This window comes from Apaloderma vittatum, unplaced genomic scaffold (assembly GCF_000703405.1).
Source record: "Apaloderma vittatum isolate BGI_N311 unplaced genomic scaffold, ASM70340v1 scaffold13864, whole genome shotgun sequence".
Lineage (NCBI taxonomy): Eukaryota > Metazoa > Chordata > Aves > Trogoniformes > Trogonidae > Apaloderma > Apaloderma vittatum.
In genome coordinates this window covers 22,337-35,861 of record NW_009712221.1, presented here as the reverse complement: position 1 = coordinate 35,861, position 13,525 = coordinate 22,337, and the positions used below count along the sequence as shown (strand labels likewise).

The 13,525-nt window shown below is 42.9% G+C and overlaps 1 protein-coding gene across 1 annotated transcript in view; it reads left to right on the top strand.

Annotated features, from left to right (window-relative positions):
- The window catches only part of LOC104272812 (zinc finger and BTB domain-containing protein 44), a 15,514-nt gene extending 3,308 nt beyond the window's left edge, over positions 1-12,206 (top strand). Inside the window, exons 2-5 of the mRNA XM_009867910.1 lie at positions 1,860-1,944; positions 6,688-6,851; positions 9,157-9,457; positions 11,467-12,206. Coding sequence (XP_009866212.1) covers positions 1,860-1,944; positions 6,688-6,851; positions 9,157-9,457; positions 11,467-11,749 — 833 coding nt within the window. The 3' untranslated portion in view covers positions 11,750-12,206. The remainder of the gene's footprint in view (positions 1-1,859; positions 1,945-6,687; positions 6,852-9,156; positions 9,458-11,466) is intronic.
- Positions 12,207-13,525: the final 1,319 nt, after the last annotated feature.

The window sequence follows — 13,525 nt, the reverse complement described above, 5'->3', positions numbered from 1 at the left end:
TTTATAGCGATTTTATAAACCCTTCCCTGCCTCTCTTTCTGATATTGCAAAAAGCACTTATTCACTCTTTGGGCAATTCCAAGACTTGTTCATTTGCAATTTATTATATTTGGAAGCACTTTATAATACGGAAGGAGACATGAAGCAGGGCCTTGATAAATAAGTCATTATGGTTCCAACAATAGCTCTGTCTGAGAAGATATTTTCATAACTCATTAACACTGTTTCCATTTGAGAGGTAAAATCAAACCCAAGAGTATTCTTTTTCAGTAGACTTTCAGTGAAGTATTTCACGAGAAAGAAGAATAAATCAAAATGGGTTTAACTTTCGGAACTTTGTAGATTGCGTCGTTGCTGAGTTTCCCAAACATCTTCTGTCAGGTCGTAACAAAATCTGAAATTTTGATTCTGCTAGAGTTGTTTTGAAACTACTAGAGATGCAATAATAATCTTTCACTTCAGTACGGTTTTGTGAAACACGCTGTACTTTAGAGGGACGGCCTTTTTCGGAGACAGCACTCGTACTTTTTAACAAAATCTGCATGTTTTCAGCTTCACTTTGCATGTCTTTGTTCCTTCTCTTTGGCTTTCCATTTTGGCTGACACTTATTGTAGACCTAAGGATACTTGATTTTCCTGGGGAGTTTTACTGAAGGGTTCCCAAATTCACATTACTCGTGTACCGCAGAAAGCAGATTAATTTTTACCGGAGCAGTAAGATCAGCTCCTAGCACTGTCCTGAGCTTTGCTTGTGTAAATGATGTGGATGTAGATGTAGAGAAGCCTCCTTCCCCCATCTGTTCTCCTCTCACGTGGATTTGGTGATGAGACCCAAAGGCTGCTTTGACTGTTCAGAAGAGGAAAAAGAGGCAAGATGGAATCACCGCTTCCAGGTGATTTTCCTGCTGCCGGCTTGTGGACCAGCCTGCTCTCTGCCCTCAGCTTAAAGAGGGAACAAGACACGGTTAATCAAATGGTCACACTTAACTAAACCAAAGGATTTTTTTTAACAAGGGGTATGGTTGGCAGGGATTGGGTACCAGCTCTTAGAATTGTTTTAGGATGGTGCTGCCAACTTCTTTCCCTGTTATGGTGACATCGCGCCAAAATAACCTCACTTCATACGCCTAAACGAGGATCGAACACCCAACTCCAGGTGGTGATGAGGGAGAGGCCCTTCTGAGCAGCAGCCACATAGGGGAATGAAGAGAAAGTTTTGATTTAGTGCCTTAGGTTCCGTTTCCACAACCCACTTGAGCTGCGTTTGCTTGAATGCTGGCGCGCCCGACAACGCTCTGGAATGGTTTTGTGTGCGCGTTTCTCTTGCAAACAGATGTTTGGTGTTGTTTGTGTTGCTTTCCTAATTTCTCAGAGGGCTCTTCCTGTCTCAGCATCTTAAAAATCGATGAAGGTGTTATCAATGGGTATATATTTGGAAATTTGGAACACGAAAGCAATGTAGTGTAGCAGGATTAAATTCTTTATTGCTCAGAAAGTCTTGAAAATTGACAAAATGTTCCCTGTAGGCGAAGGTAACATTTCTCCTTTATGGTGTTAGTACTGGATGCGTTTGAAAACTCTGGCTGTACTTAACATAGATTGTTTCCATTTTCTAGGTGTATTAAATATTTGCCCTTTATCGAGTTGTCCGTTTCCTAGACGATCTGTGCAGAGGAGCAGCTGATTTGGAGCACGTTGCTTCAGGGTTTTCTAAATGGTTTTCCCGAGACAATTTCAGTATCTTATGAGCCAGGAAGCAGCGTCTCTTAGAGATTTGGGAAAGCAAGCTTTATGTGTCTTGACCTCACCCCTTTTCGAACACTTATTTGCATTAAATTGCCCTTTTTTTCTTTGCCTAGGCTCCATAGATGAGGGGGTTACGGAGGGATTACCCACACTCCAAAGTACCTCTGGCACTAACGCTCATGCAGATGATGACGATCGGTATGTACCCAATGTAGTGTGCAAACTGTGCGGCAGCGAGTGCTGTGCTCTAATTACCCTGCCCAGCCTTCATCCCAGCGTGTTTAGTTGCTCGTACATCTACTTCTCTGTGTTGATCAAAGTACAATCAGTGCCTGAAGGTTCGGATGCTTCGGAAGAATGTAGGTGATGAGAATCAGAATTTGCTTACTTGTTGCTTTTCATTTCCTCTCTATTCCCAGGCAGCCCTGGTGAAGAACGATTCTGCTGTTTATTCAGCGCTGCTCTTTATTAATAAATAAAAAAAAAGACCTTCACTGTGAAACACTTGGGGTAGTTGCATGCATGCTGAAGCTGACGTAAAGCCACAAAAGAGACAGAATGAAAACAAGTGCCTGGTCTTGCCTTCGCCAGACATTGCTCTTGCCATAAACCACAGAGCAGCCTTAAATCTCCCAAACTTTCTGCGTGCAGCTTCTTACCGAGATGCTGCGTGTCCCTTACTGTAAATATTTAGTGGTCTTCTGCTGCGCTGAGATGAGAGATTTATTAAGAGAATCCCTTATAAGGGAAGGCTGGTGGAGAAGGCTGAGCTAAAATAGGTCTGTTTGGCCAAAGATGTATCGTGGACCTGTCGGAGCAGAGCGAGGTACCTGCAAGCGGCAGCTGCTTTGGCTTGGATTTCTTTGCTTTCGTGGGGTTTGTCAATGGTGTTTAGCTAGCTGTTCCCTTCTTAAGCAAATAAAAATGTTTTAAGTATTGACAAGGTCGCTTTTGGACAATATTCCATTAGACAAGTGGATCTGAGGAGGAAGCGTGAACCTTTGGGAGTCGTTGCGGAAACTGTGTTAAGTGAAACTCCCTACAGAGAAAACCATCAAGAGCTGCATTTTCAGGGCTCACAAAATCTTTCCTGCCGGTTCCATTTAAATCTGTCCCATTGCAGGATTTAAATCTGAAGGGAAAATAACTGCCTGGGTAAGATTATTATTTTTTTTGAATGACATAGAAGATTTTATCTATCTGCTAACAAATCTCGGTGTAAAAATAATACCCAGCGCTTAGGGCTTGAATTGATAGTAGGAGCACATGTCGCATGAGAACTAATCCTGGGGTTTAAAGCTATAATTCTAAAGTCAAGTGGCATACATGTTTTCAGCAGTGGATTATTTCAGAAATTTCCTATAAAATTGCAGAGCTTCAGCCCAAACTGCACAGAAGGTTCAAAATACGTAAAATCATTTAAATCCACTGAAAATTCCCTCTAAAAGATCTCTTCTGGGCAGAGAAGGAAAGAATATTTGCCTTAGTTTATGCCAAGTCTGAAAATAATTAGTCTCAGAGTAGCAGAAGCATCAGCAAAATGAACTATTATTTGCATGTTGTTTATATGAGAAGGAGGGAACTAAGAGGTAAGGGAATTTGTGATAATTCTAGGCTCCATAATTACTAAGTTTTATAATTTCAAGTGATAGTGCCAAGACCGTGCTTACTCTGTGAATCACTTAAAGGTGTGAAATGGTGCTTTCGAGTCAAAAAAAATTTATTTCACATGCAAGTGCATCCTGACAGCCCTCTGTCAAAATCAGTTGTGAGGGGACGATGCAAATTTATACTGAAAAATAGGTATTTGAGTGTGTATTTATATGCCTGATCTAGCTGAGAGGCGTCCCTGCCCATGACAGGGAGGTTGGATTAAATGATCTCTAAGGTCCCTTCCAGCCTAGGCCATTCTAGGATTCTATGATTTTATTCATAAAACAAGAGCAAAAGACTGTGCCATCTTAAGGTCTTTCAGTATGACATCCTTACTGCTGTAGCAAGAAGCAGAAATATTTCAAAATTTGGGGCATCTCGTCTCTTGAGTGTTAAATAATTAACATAATTAATTGATCCTTCTCCTCTGTAATCAGGGTTTCATAAACAGCAGCTCACGTGTAATTGTTGTCAGCTTAATAGGCACACTGTTAATTGCTACAACTACTGTTTCACAGTGAAGTCTGATGTATTATTTCTCTGGTATTTCACTTTCGGGTTGCAATACACTTCCCTAGCTTAGCTCTATAATTCAGCCGTGGCTGGTTTAAGTGTTAGTCTCCGTATCAGCTTGTGGCTGCATTTAAAAAGGAGTTGCAAAGGCTCAATTCTAAAAGATCTCTCTGATCCAATGTGGCGAGAGCCTCCTCTTTTCTAAAAGAATTGCTTTTTACAAATAGAGAACGTTTGTAGGCTCACCGAGCATTTTGGCATTCATGTTGGTCAGAGTTTAGTCCTACCTAGTTAAGTGTGTATAAAATCTCTTGCTGGAAAAAAGAAAAAAACATCACAAGTGGAATATTTTAGCGTTACAATGAAAACACTTGAAACTTCATCTGGCTGGTACAGAAGTACTCTGAGGTGTCAGACTGCTAAACGCCACCTTTATCCCAAATTGCAAGTAGTAAAAAATGGAGCCTGTGCAGGAAAAAAGAAGCAGGGAGAGAAAACGTGATGGCTTTTCAGATCAAATGTGGTTTCCTCATTGTGCTAAGGTCCGCAGTCCTGTCACCAGGAGGTATTTCAGCCTGCTTGCAGCGTAAGGATGGAAAAAGACATCCCAGTCACTGGAAACTGGAGAGCCTCGCCATTCCCATTGTCCCTGCTTTCACCAGCCTTTCTCATGATGAAGATTTTAGGTAGGGAAAAAAGCAAACCTCGTTTTCAATTTCTTCCAGGCTTTGAGGGCGAGCTAGCCTGAGAAAGCTGAAAACAAAAGTAGAGCCGTGGCTCCTAATTTCTGCCCTAGTTTGTGTGTCTCCCTAGAAAACCGGGAGCTGTGTTGCCAGAGAACCAAGTCCTCTATAAAACAATTTAAATGTTGTCACGAAAACCCAAAATGTAATTCTTACACATCTAAGAGAGGGAGTTCTTGCTGCCCTTTATCAGCCCTGCGTTGCAGCTGTCGCTTCTGTTGCACATAGCTGTGAAATTTTTAATGGTGAGTAGAGTAAAATCTTCCTTATCCAGTGATCTGCTCACACAGAGGAACGGGAATGCCAGAGCCTGTCAGCAGTTTGCTGAGGCAAATCAGAACCTGTAGGTAAAAACACCGTCATTTACTGCGAGTGAGTTGGGTGAGCTGTCACTTGGCTTTTTTAGACCCATAAATGGCAGCGAACAACATTCTGCCAGGCTCAGGAGATGAGCTGGTAACTTCCCTCTTGCAAATATTCCCTTTTGCAAAGATCAACAAGTCTGTCAGCATCTATCTTTTTTTTTTTTTTCCACAGCTCTCTAGGACCCTCCTGTGTATAAAACGAAATGAAGGACAATAAGATTCCTTCTTTAGAGCAAATATTATTCCAGTCCATGTGAGACTATAAATCTTTCTGGGTGTTACAGACGGATTCATACTAAACTCCCACAGGAAAGTCTTTTATCTTGTATTGAGAGGTACCTGGTGCTCTCTCTCTCTCTCCAGATAAGTTTTACAACTGGAACTTTTGCCACCAAGACCCATCATTGTGGTCAAGAGTTGAGATACCCAGTTGTGCTGACAGAGTAGGTGATAAAGCCAGTTGAGGTGTTGATTTTAAAGAGATGGTCCTAGTTCCTGTCCCTCTGTGCTGATGTGCTCTGTGGGGTTTTGTACGATGAGTAGGAAGATGTATTTGTGCAAAGTGTACGTTTCGTGCCTGCAAGCGTCAGAAGTCCACAAATTTGATACCAACAGAGACTCGAGATGGGAGCAGAGCAGCGAAAGGATTTCTTCAGTCCAGGGGACTTCCTGGCTATGTGCAACAGGAGGCTTCATTGTCCTTTTTTTCTCAGTACATTTCAGACATTGCAGTTTAGTAAAACTAAAATTGCATTGTTCTGGCTGCGGAGTATTCAGGGTCAGAGCAGTTCCCTGCTGCCAGTGACATCTGATCTGCCAGCACGCTGTGAGCAGGCTGAAATGTCCATTCCAACAAAAAATCTAGACCTTAATTCTCAGGAAAGGGAAACCCCAGGTAAGTACAACTCCTGTTGTACTGATATTTGTACCAGCAGGTTTGTTTTCCTTTCACTGTGCCCTTTAGCAAAGCGAGTTCCTTGCCAGAGGACTTGAATTCTAACACTGTAGTTCCCTTAAACCGTTTGCAGCTAGAGGCTATGGAGAAGCAATTAGTCAGTTTTAAATAAATTACTTTGAAAGTTAAATTGTTCCTTTATTATAGTCTGTGTGCTGTTTCTTAAATACGGTTCTTGCAGAGCCAACTGAATCAGACAAGGAGCAAGTATCGATTCATTAGGTTAATATTTTAAACTTAGGAATATGCACTTGTAGATACTAACGTTTCTTCATTGATCTTGGATTGAAATGAAAATGAATTGGCTTTAATTTTGTTTGTAAATATCACCGAAGCTGCAAAAGAGCCCTTTGCTTTCCCATTTGCTCGGATCTTTCAGTTCCTCCTCAGGGGTAAATCACTGATACGCTTGAGAAAATGCCCATGCCTGGAAAATAAAGTTCAGTTTGCAGCTGGTGCTCAGACCTGTTGCCCAAAGAACCAGAAGTCTGAGGTTATACTCTCTTTGTGCTCGTGTGTGCAAAGCCAGCGGCTCTTCAGGCTCCAGGAGCAGGTCAGACACGTTGCTGTGGAGGCACAAATACAGATTTCCCCAGAAATATGAAACTCCAGTCGCTTTCTTCTTACGCAAACGTGTTCAAGGCGCAGATTTCCAGGCTTCTTACTCTTTGCCTCTAGCTTGCTTGTAAATAAGTGAATTTTTTCTTTGTAGTTTGGAGAACGTTCAGTATCCCTACCAACTCTACATTGCTCCTTCTACCAGCAGCACAGAGAGACCCAGCCCAAATGGTCCAGACAGACCTTTTCAGTGTCCAACCTGCGGGGTCCGCTTCACTCGCATTCAGAACTTAAAACAACACATGCTTATCCACTCAGGTAAGAAACGGTGCTGTTTCCAAGAGTCATTCGTTTTTAGACTCGCAGAGGTTTTTGCTCTCTCTGCAGGGACTATAATAACGCAATTCTTTTTTTAAAAAACACCTGCCAAGCACTTGAGGATCGATTTCAGAAAGCTTGGGTGGAGGTGTGTCTCACTGAATGCTTGTTTTGATACATCGAATCCGACTGATAGCTCTGCTCGTGCGTGATTAGCATTTGTGTGGACTGAAAAAAGTCTGATTGCCTGGAACTCATCAGGATCAGTCATTTTCATTATAAAGATTGGAGATGAAATGAAGTATGCCTGGCTTTTTTATTATACCAAAGAAGTGATGCAGATTGAAATTCTTCCTCTTTCATGTTGTAATTGTCCGCTGTGTTTGAGAGGAGACTCGCAGCCGTAAGAAAATATTATCTGTCTCATGTCCTTACGCTGGAGAACATTCTATGCCTTTGGATCTGGGGATTTTTGAGGGGATTGCAGGACAGCTGAATTGGTTTGCTAATCAATTTAGCTACTACAGATAGTACAGGTAGCAAAAGGTTTGTGTTGAATGCCTCCTCTGAGTCTCGATCCCCAAATTTTTGGGTTCATTTTGATTTCGGTCCAAGTGTGAACTCCTGCTGTCTTTCCTATCACTGTTTTTCGAGACCGGTCAGCCTTACCTGGCGATAGCATCAACATTTTAGTGAATGAAGGGAGTGCTGAAGGGTTGAGCGCTAAGCCTCGTGGTTTCGCGTCTCCCGTTGCACGTGGACACTCGACCATTTTTGGGCAGAACAACCACAATTGTCACGGTGTCGTTTTCACGCCGTCGACAATTATTTCGCAAATCCCTGCAAGCAACATGCCCACGCTGTGCTTAGGCCAGCAGTAATAACATGTGTTCAATACTCAGGAAAGCAAACTTTGTGGCTGTATCGGGTGTGAAATTACTCCAAACTCCTTGCTGAAGTCTTCACCGAGAGCAGACGCAGGCTTCAGCAAAGCCTTTCTGGCCAACCTGTCAACTGGCAACCCCCCGGGCAAAATTAGGAGGGATTTGAATGGCTGTTTTAGAGTAATTAGCATGCAAAAGAAACTCAAAACTTCTAAACTTTGAAAGTGTTTTCACGTAACTGAAATGGCCAGCTATCCTATTCCTCCAGCCATCAGAGCAGAGTAGGAAAGCCTGAGAGGTTTTAGCTCCGCAGGACGATATTCGAGTATATTAACTTGTTTTCACATGCTTAACAAGGAGTTTCAGTGTAACCTTAACTACAGCTTTCTCGGTGTAAAAGCCCCAATTAAAAGTTCAGCTCCTGCTTTGAACCCGAGGAAAGCAGAGTGAAAGACTGGTGGAATTAACAGCTCGGACTGGTGCACATTCAGCCTTTTGAAAAAAGCTTTTATTGATTCCTTGGCAGTCCTATTATGAATAGAGCTCCAGATCCTTGGCCCCATGTTTGGATTTCCACACTTTCTGGAGTTCAGACTTTTTATTAAATCTCAACTTTTTGGTGATCCAGGCGTTTATGTTGCAATAGTTCTGTTTGGGTGTGCTTACGTGCTCGCTGCCACTACAACATGTCACAGGGCTTGGGTTTTGCTAGTGCTCGTAACAAATGAAAAATGACCTAGCAATAGAATTTCTAAGTTGTTAGGAGGGGGAAAAAATGAGAAGCAGGAAGCTAAACTGTCTCAGAGAGCTGTCAGTCATGAAGAGTTGCTGAAGATTCTTGTATAGAAAGGTTCCCACGCAGTATAAAGGCTCCTGCTTCACCCTTTTATCACCATTCCTGCCGCATTACAGGGGCGTCCTTGTGCACACAGAGCACTTCTCGGAGGCCAAAGGCAGCCAGAAAAAGACGTTGCAATTAACGGTAGGCTGATAATTGCGTTGTTGGGAACCAGTCTGGCACAAGAATCTCCCGAGATCAAAAAGAGTTCAAAGACGGTTTGAGATGAACTGCTGCATCAGCTACGGTTTGGCTGGCGCTCAGGATCTGAACCGTAGGGTGATCTCTGAAGGGTTACGTTCATTTTAAACCACGAGGAAGAAGACAGGTGAGCGTTACGGACGGGCCGTGTTGTTACAAGATCTCTTGGCAGTTGGGTCTGTGAAAGCGTAGCTCTGCTCTAATTTTTTCTGGGTTTTTCGAGTCAACCAGAGAATTTCTTCCTGCAACAGCGCTTTCGCTGTGACTGGCCGCAGCTGCCATCCTCTTGCTGTTGGAAAGCTGGAAGGATTTCACCAGCGACCTCTCGTTACAAAAGGCGAACGTGCTTTTATATTCCTTCTTTTTGCTCTCTTTTCCACAGGCATTAAACCATTTCAGTGTGACCGCTGTGGGAAAAAGTTCACCCGAGCTTACTCGCTCAAGATGCATCGCCTGAAGCACGAAGGTAAACGCTGTTTCCGGTGCCAGATATGTAGTGCCACTTTCACTTCCTTCGGGGAATATAAACACCACATGCGGGTTTCCCGGCACATTATCCGCAAGCCTCGGATTTACGAGTGCAAAACATGTGGCGCCATGTTCACCAACTCTGGAAATTTAATCGTTCACCTGAGGAGCTTGAACCATGAAGCGTCAGAGCTAGCAAACTACTTCCAGAGCAGGTGAGGTGCACAGCAAAAACCTAACAGGGAAACTTGCTTCTTTTTTTTTTTTTTCTCCTTATTTCTTTTTTTTTTCTTCTTTCTTCTTTTTTTTTTTTTCTTTTTTTTTTTTAATCATCTTTTCCTGCTTTCAGGGCAGCCTGCTGTGCCTCTCCTCAGGTTGCCAGCTAATTCCAGCCCAGTTCGTTCTTGCGCCACTCTCTGTTGTATCTGGTCTGTGTTACAGCGTATAAGCTTTGTAGGAGGGCACTGAAGAATCGAGTGATATGCAGCAGCTGCTTCTGGGCTCCTGAATTTCTCTTTTCAGAAGTATCTGTGGACAGGCTAATGGTGTTAAGCTGTAGCTTGTTCGACGCTGTAGTACCTGTGGAGTTGTGTAAATGATTTGCTATTCAAAATCTGACGTGTAGCCTGTTCACTTGCCTAGGGAATAGACATATTGCTTCATTTCAAGTTGATGGTGGATATCGTGGAGAGATTGCATGACTCCATACCTTCTCTTTTTTCATTTTCTAGGTAACGTATCCCTAAATGATCAGACTAATAGGGTTTGAAATAGTAAGGGCCATTGGGACATTTCTCATTCATCGGAGCACAAAGGATTTGGCACGGCTCACAAATGCACTCCGCTAAAGAGCTTCGGAGGCATCAGAGTAGCAGTGTTTTCTCATATTGAAATAAATGTTTGTCCCTGTTGGAATTTGAGATCGAAAAATACAAAAGTGGATGCGAGAAATTGGAGGCAGATCTTAAATCTGTAGAGAAGGTGCAGCTCAGTGTGTGCAACGCAAAAGAAACGTTTGTAAATGTTACGGCATCTACAATACCGTCCCTCGTGAATTCTTTTTTCCCCTGCAAAACATTTCAGCCTTTTGTTCTGTTTGGTTATCTCAGAAGTGACGTAGGATGAAAAAATTGCAAAACAAACGAGGGAAGCCAGGGACAGCTTTTCCAACACAATATTGTTCAAAAGTACAAGTGCTTCATATCTGTGGGTTTACGCAGTTCTTGTTCTTCAAACTTGTGCCAAAACTGGAGCGAAAACGCTCAGGGGTGACGCCATGATTGTGGTGAACACTTAATTGTTGTCGTCAAATTGAAGTCAGATTCAAGTATGTGATTTTGGTTGTCCCTAGGCCTTTAGTCTGAATTTACAAAGGCAAAGTTTAGGATATTTGGTTGTGAATTGGGATTCGAAGTAATGAATGCTGCTGTCGTTGGAGAAAAAGGACGGCTTTTGAGTGGGTTTTGTTACAAGGAGGAGTCAACGCATACAAATGTCTGCACATGTAATATATAGACTTGCCTCAAGTACAAACTTGGAAATCTGCAAAGAAATTTCAATTTGCTTACGTGCTCTGAAAATACTACTGGAGAGTTGGGTAGATTTTCTTTGGGTGCGCTCAGCCAGCAGTTGGTACGAGTAAGTTAAAAACTCGTTGCCCAGAAAGGCCCGAAAAGGGGAAGGGAAGGCAATTCCATTCTTTTGACAGTGCCACCATCCCTGTCGGCGTCACAAAACTCCTCCAGCTTTGGGCAGGACGCTTGCTTCCTCGCCTCCTGCCCGCTCTGCGAGGAGCGCCGCTGCCCTTTCTTGGGTGGGTCTTATCTTGGTGGTGGCGAAGGCCCCCACATCTTCGCCAGCGCTGAGCTCATCCTTGCTTCTATTTTTAAAGGTCGAGCGCTCCCTTTTTCCGGGGAGGTTGTCAGTGCCATATGATGTTCCAGACATTAACTTGGAGGCGACACAACCGAAATCGTAACGAAGCTGCCGCCTAGGAAATAACGGAAGCGCGAGGACGCGCGATAGGTGCCGCTGACTGAGTTCTCTGAGTGTTTAAATGAGAAGCAGGTGACAGTGCTCAGCGGAGCGTGTCGCCGTGATGGTCTCGCAGCAATGTGAAATGAATCTCTGTGTTCTCTGTGCAATGCAGTGTGTAGCTTGTGTGATGCCGCTGGTATTTGTGTGAGAAATGACGTTTCTCTTCTGTCCTTTGCCCCTCTTCTAGTGACTTCCTAGTACCGGACTACTTAAACCAGGAACAAGAAGAGACCCTCGGGCAGTATGAGCTAGGGGAGCATGGCTTTGAGAGCAACTCTTCTGTCCAAATGCCTGTCATTTCGCAGGTGTCGTCAACTCAGAATTGTGAAAGCACTTTCCCCTTGGGGTCTCTGGGTGGGTTGGCAGAGCAGGAAGAAGACGTGCCAGAACAGCCAAAGACTAACGCCACTGCTGAGGCAGCCGCAGGTGACCCTCCAAAACCGGAGATGTCATCTATTACTATTGAATAATTCATGGTTTGGTTTCATTTTTGTTCTTTGGGAAGTGCCTGTGTTTGGTCCTGTACATTTTAATTTAATTTTTTTAAACGGAAGTGGGGAGATTTTCCCTTTTTACTTTGTAAGCTACGCTTTAAACAGAGAACTGCAACAGATGTTACATTATTTTTCATGACTGAATGATCACTTCTGTGAAAATATTTAAGACTGAATGCACAAAAAGATCGTGTCAGAACATCATGGAAGCTGTGATACACTTCTAAAGAAGAACAGCCGATTCAGATCACTTTAACTATTTCTTCTTCCACAGTTAGAACAGCTCATTAAGTTTCTCTCGCTTCTGCAGACCCTCTGGTTAAGAGAAAGAAATCAGAGGAGACCTTTTAAATGACAAACAAAACCCAAAAGGATGCATTGTTGAACAGTTTTGAGTGGATGCTTTAATCTGCATTAAAAAGTGACACTTCCTATCTCTGTGCCTGCTGTTTTTCAAAGCGCTTACTGTAACCCTTTTCTTGGAAATGGTAAGCATTTTTGAAACTAACAGTCACACGCCTTTTTTTTTTTCTTTTTTTCAAAACACATCGTCCCTTTTCATCTCAGATGAATCGGTTTTGACAAACCAAGTGATGTCATGCCAGGTATTCCGACTTCTTCTATTCCAGTCCTTTTAGAAACTTGCTTGATCAGAATAGCCTGTCCCGATTTGCCCAGCTGACGGGAGGCGTGGAAATCCTACGGTCAGGAAACCCCATGAGTTGAGGATGATGGAAAAGGGTATATCCGTGCAAGCCTGACAAATCTCTCATGACTGTATCTTTCCATAGGAGGAAAATGAAGGTTTTTCCCAAGCTGAAATTCTTAAATCATGGCCGAGTCGTTCGCAGTTCTGGTCACTTCCCCCTATCGTATATATTGGTTTTTTACTAATCTCAGAAGCTAGCTAGAGAGAGTTTACAAATGGGGAAAAAAAATGAGCTCTTCAGTGCATTATTGCACATTATTTTCTTTATACATATGCACGTATAGTTCCTGAGGTTTTTGTTAGTCTGGTTTGGGCAAAACAAGCAGTTTATTCTCTTTAGAGGCCAACTTGCTAACCCAACAGGGGGTTGTTTACAAAAAGCCTATGGAGCAATGATTAATTGTCCCCGTTTCAAAACATTTTAAATCCTTGCCAACTCGGTTTATTAAAGGCCATTACTCCAGCTACATACGCAGCTCCAAGTAAGCAATAAATCGAAAGATTTGCAATTTCATTTCTCCATATTTAGCAAAAGCTGCAAATTTAGGGTGTGGGGACTTTGAGAGCAGCGAGTCTTGTTTTGTCGAGGCTGTTTGGGCTGTAGTAGCGCTTTGAAACCTAAATTAGGAAACGCATTAGGAGGTTTTGTGATTTATTTTTTTTTTTCTTACTGCTTCTGAAGTTAAGGCAGCGTTTGATGCCAGAAGCCTCTCGCCTACAGATGACGTGCTGAGCGAGTAGGTGCTACTTGATCTTAGGATTCCAAAGGCATGATCTACTCCCTTAGTTTTGGATCTCGGGGTTTTTTTTTCTTCTGATTGTTGTTTTCTGTCCAGCTTTGTTCTCCGCAAACGTGAGGAGGAAATGAAACCAATAGAGAAAGGTTGTTCCCGGAGACACAGAAGGCACAAAAGTCGTATTATATTGTGAGATCAATTTGCATTCAGTTAGCTTAGGCAGCTCCGACACTCTGTAGGCCTGAGTTGTTTCTACTAATAGCCAGCTTTTGTAAGGGGAAAAAGTTTATTGCCCTTTGGAACGAG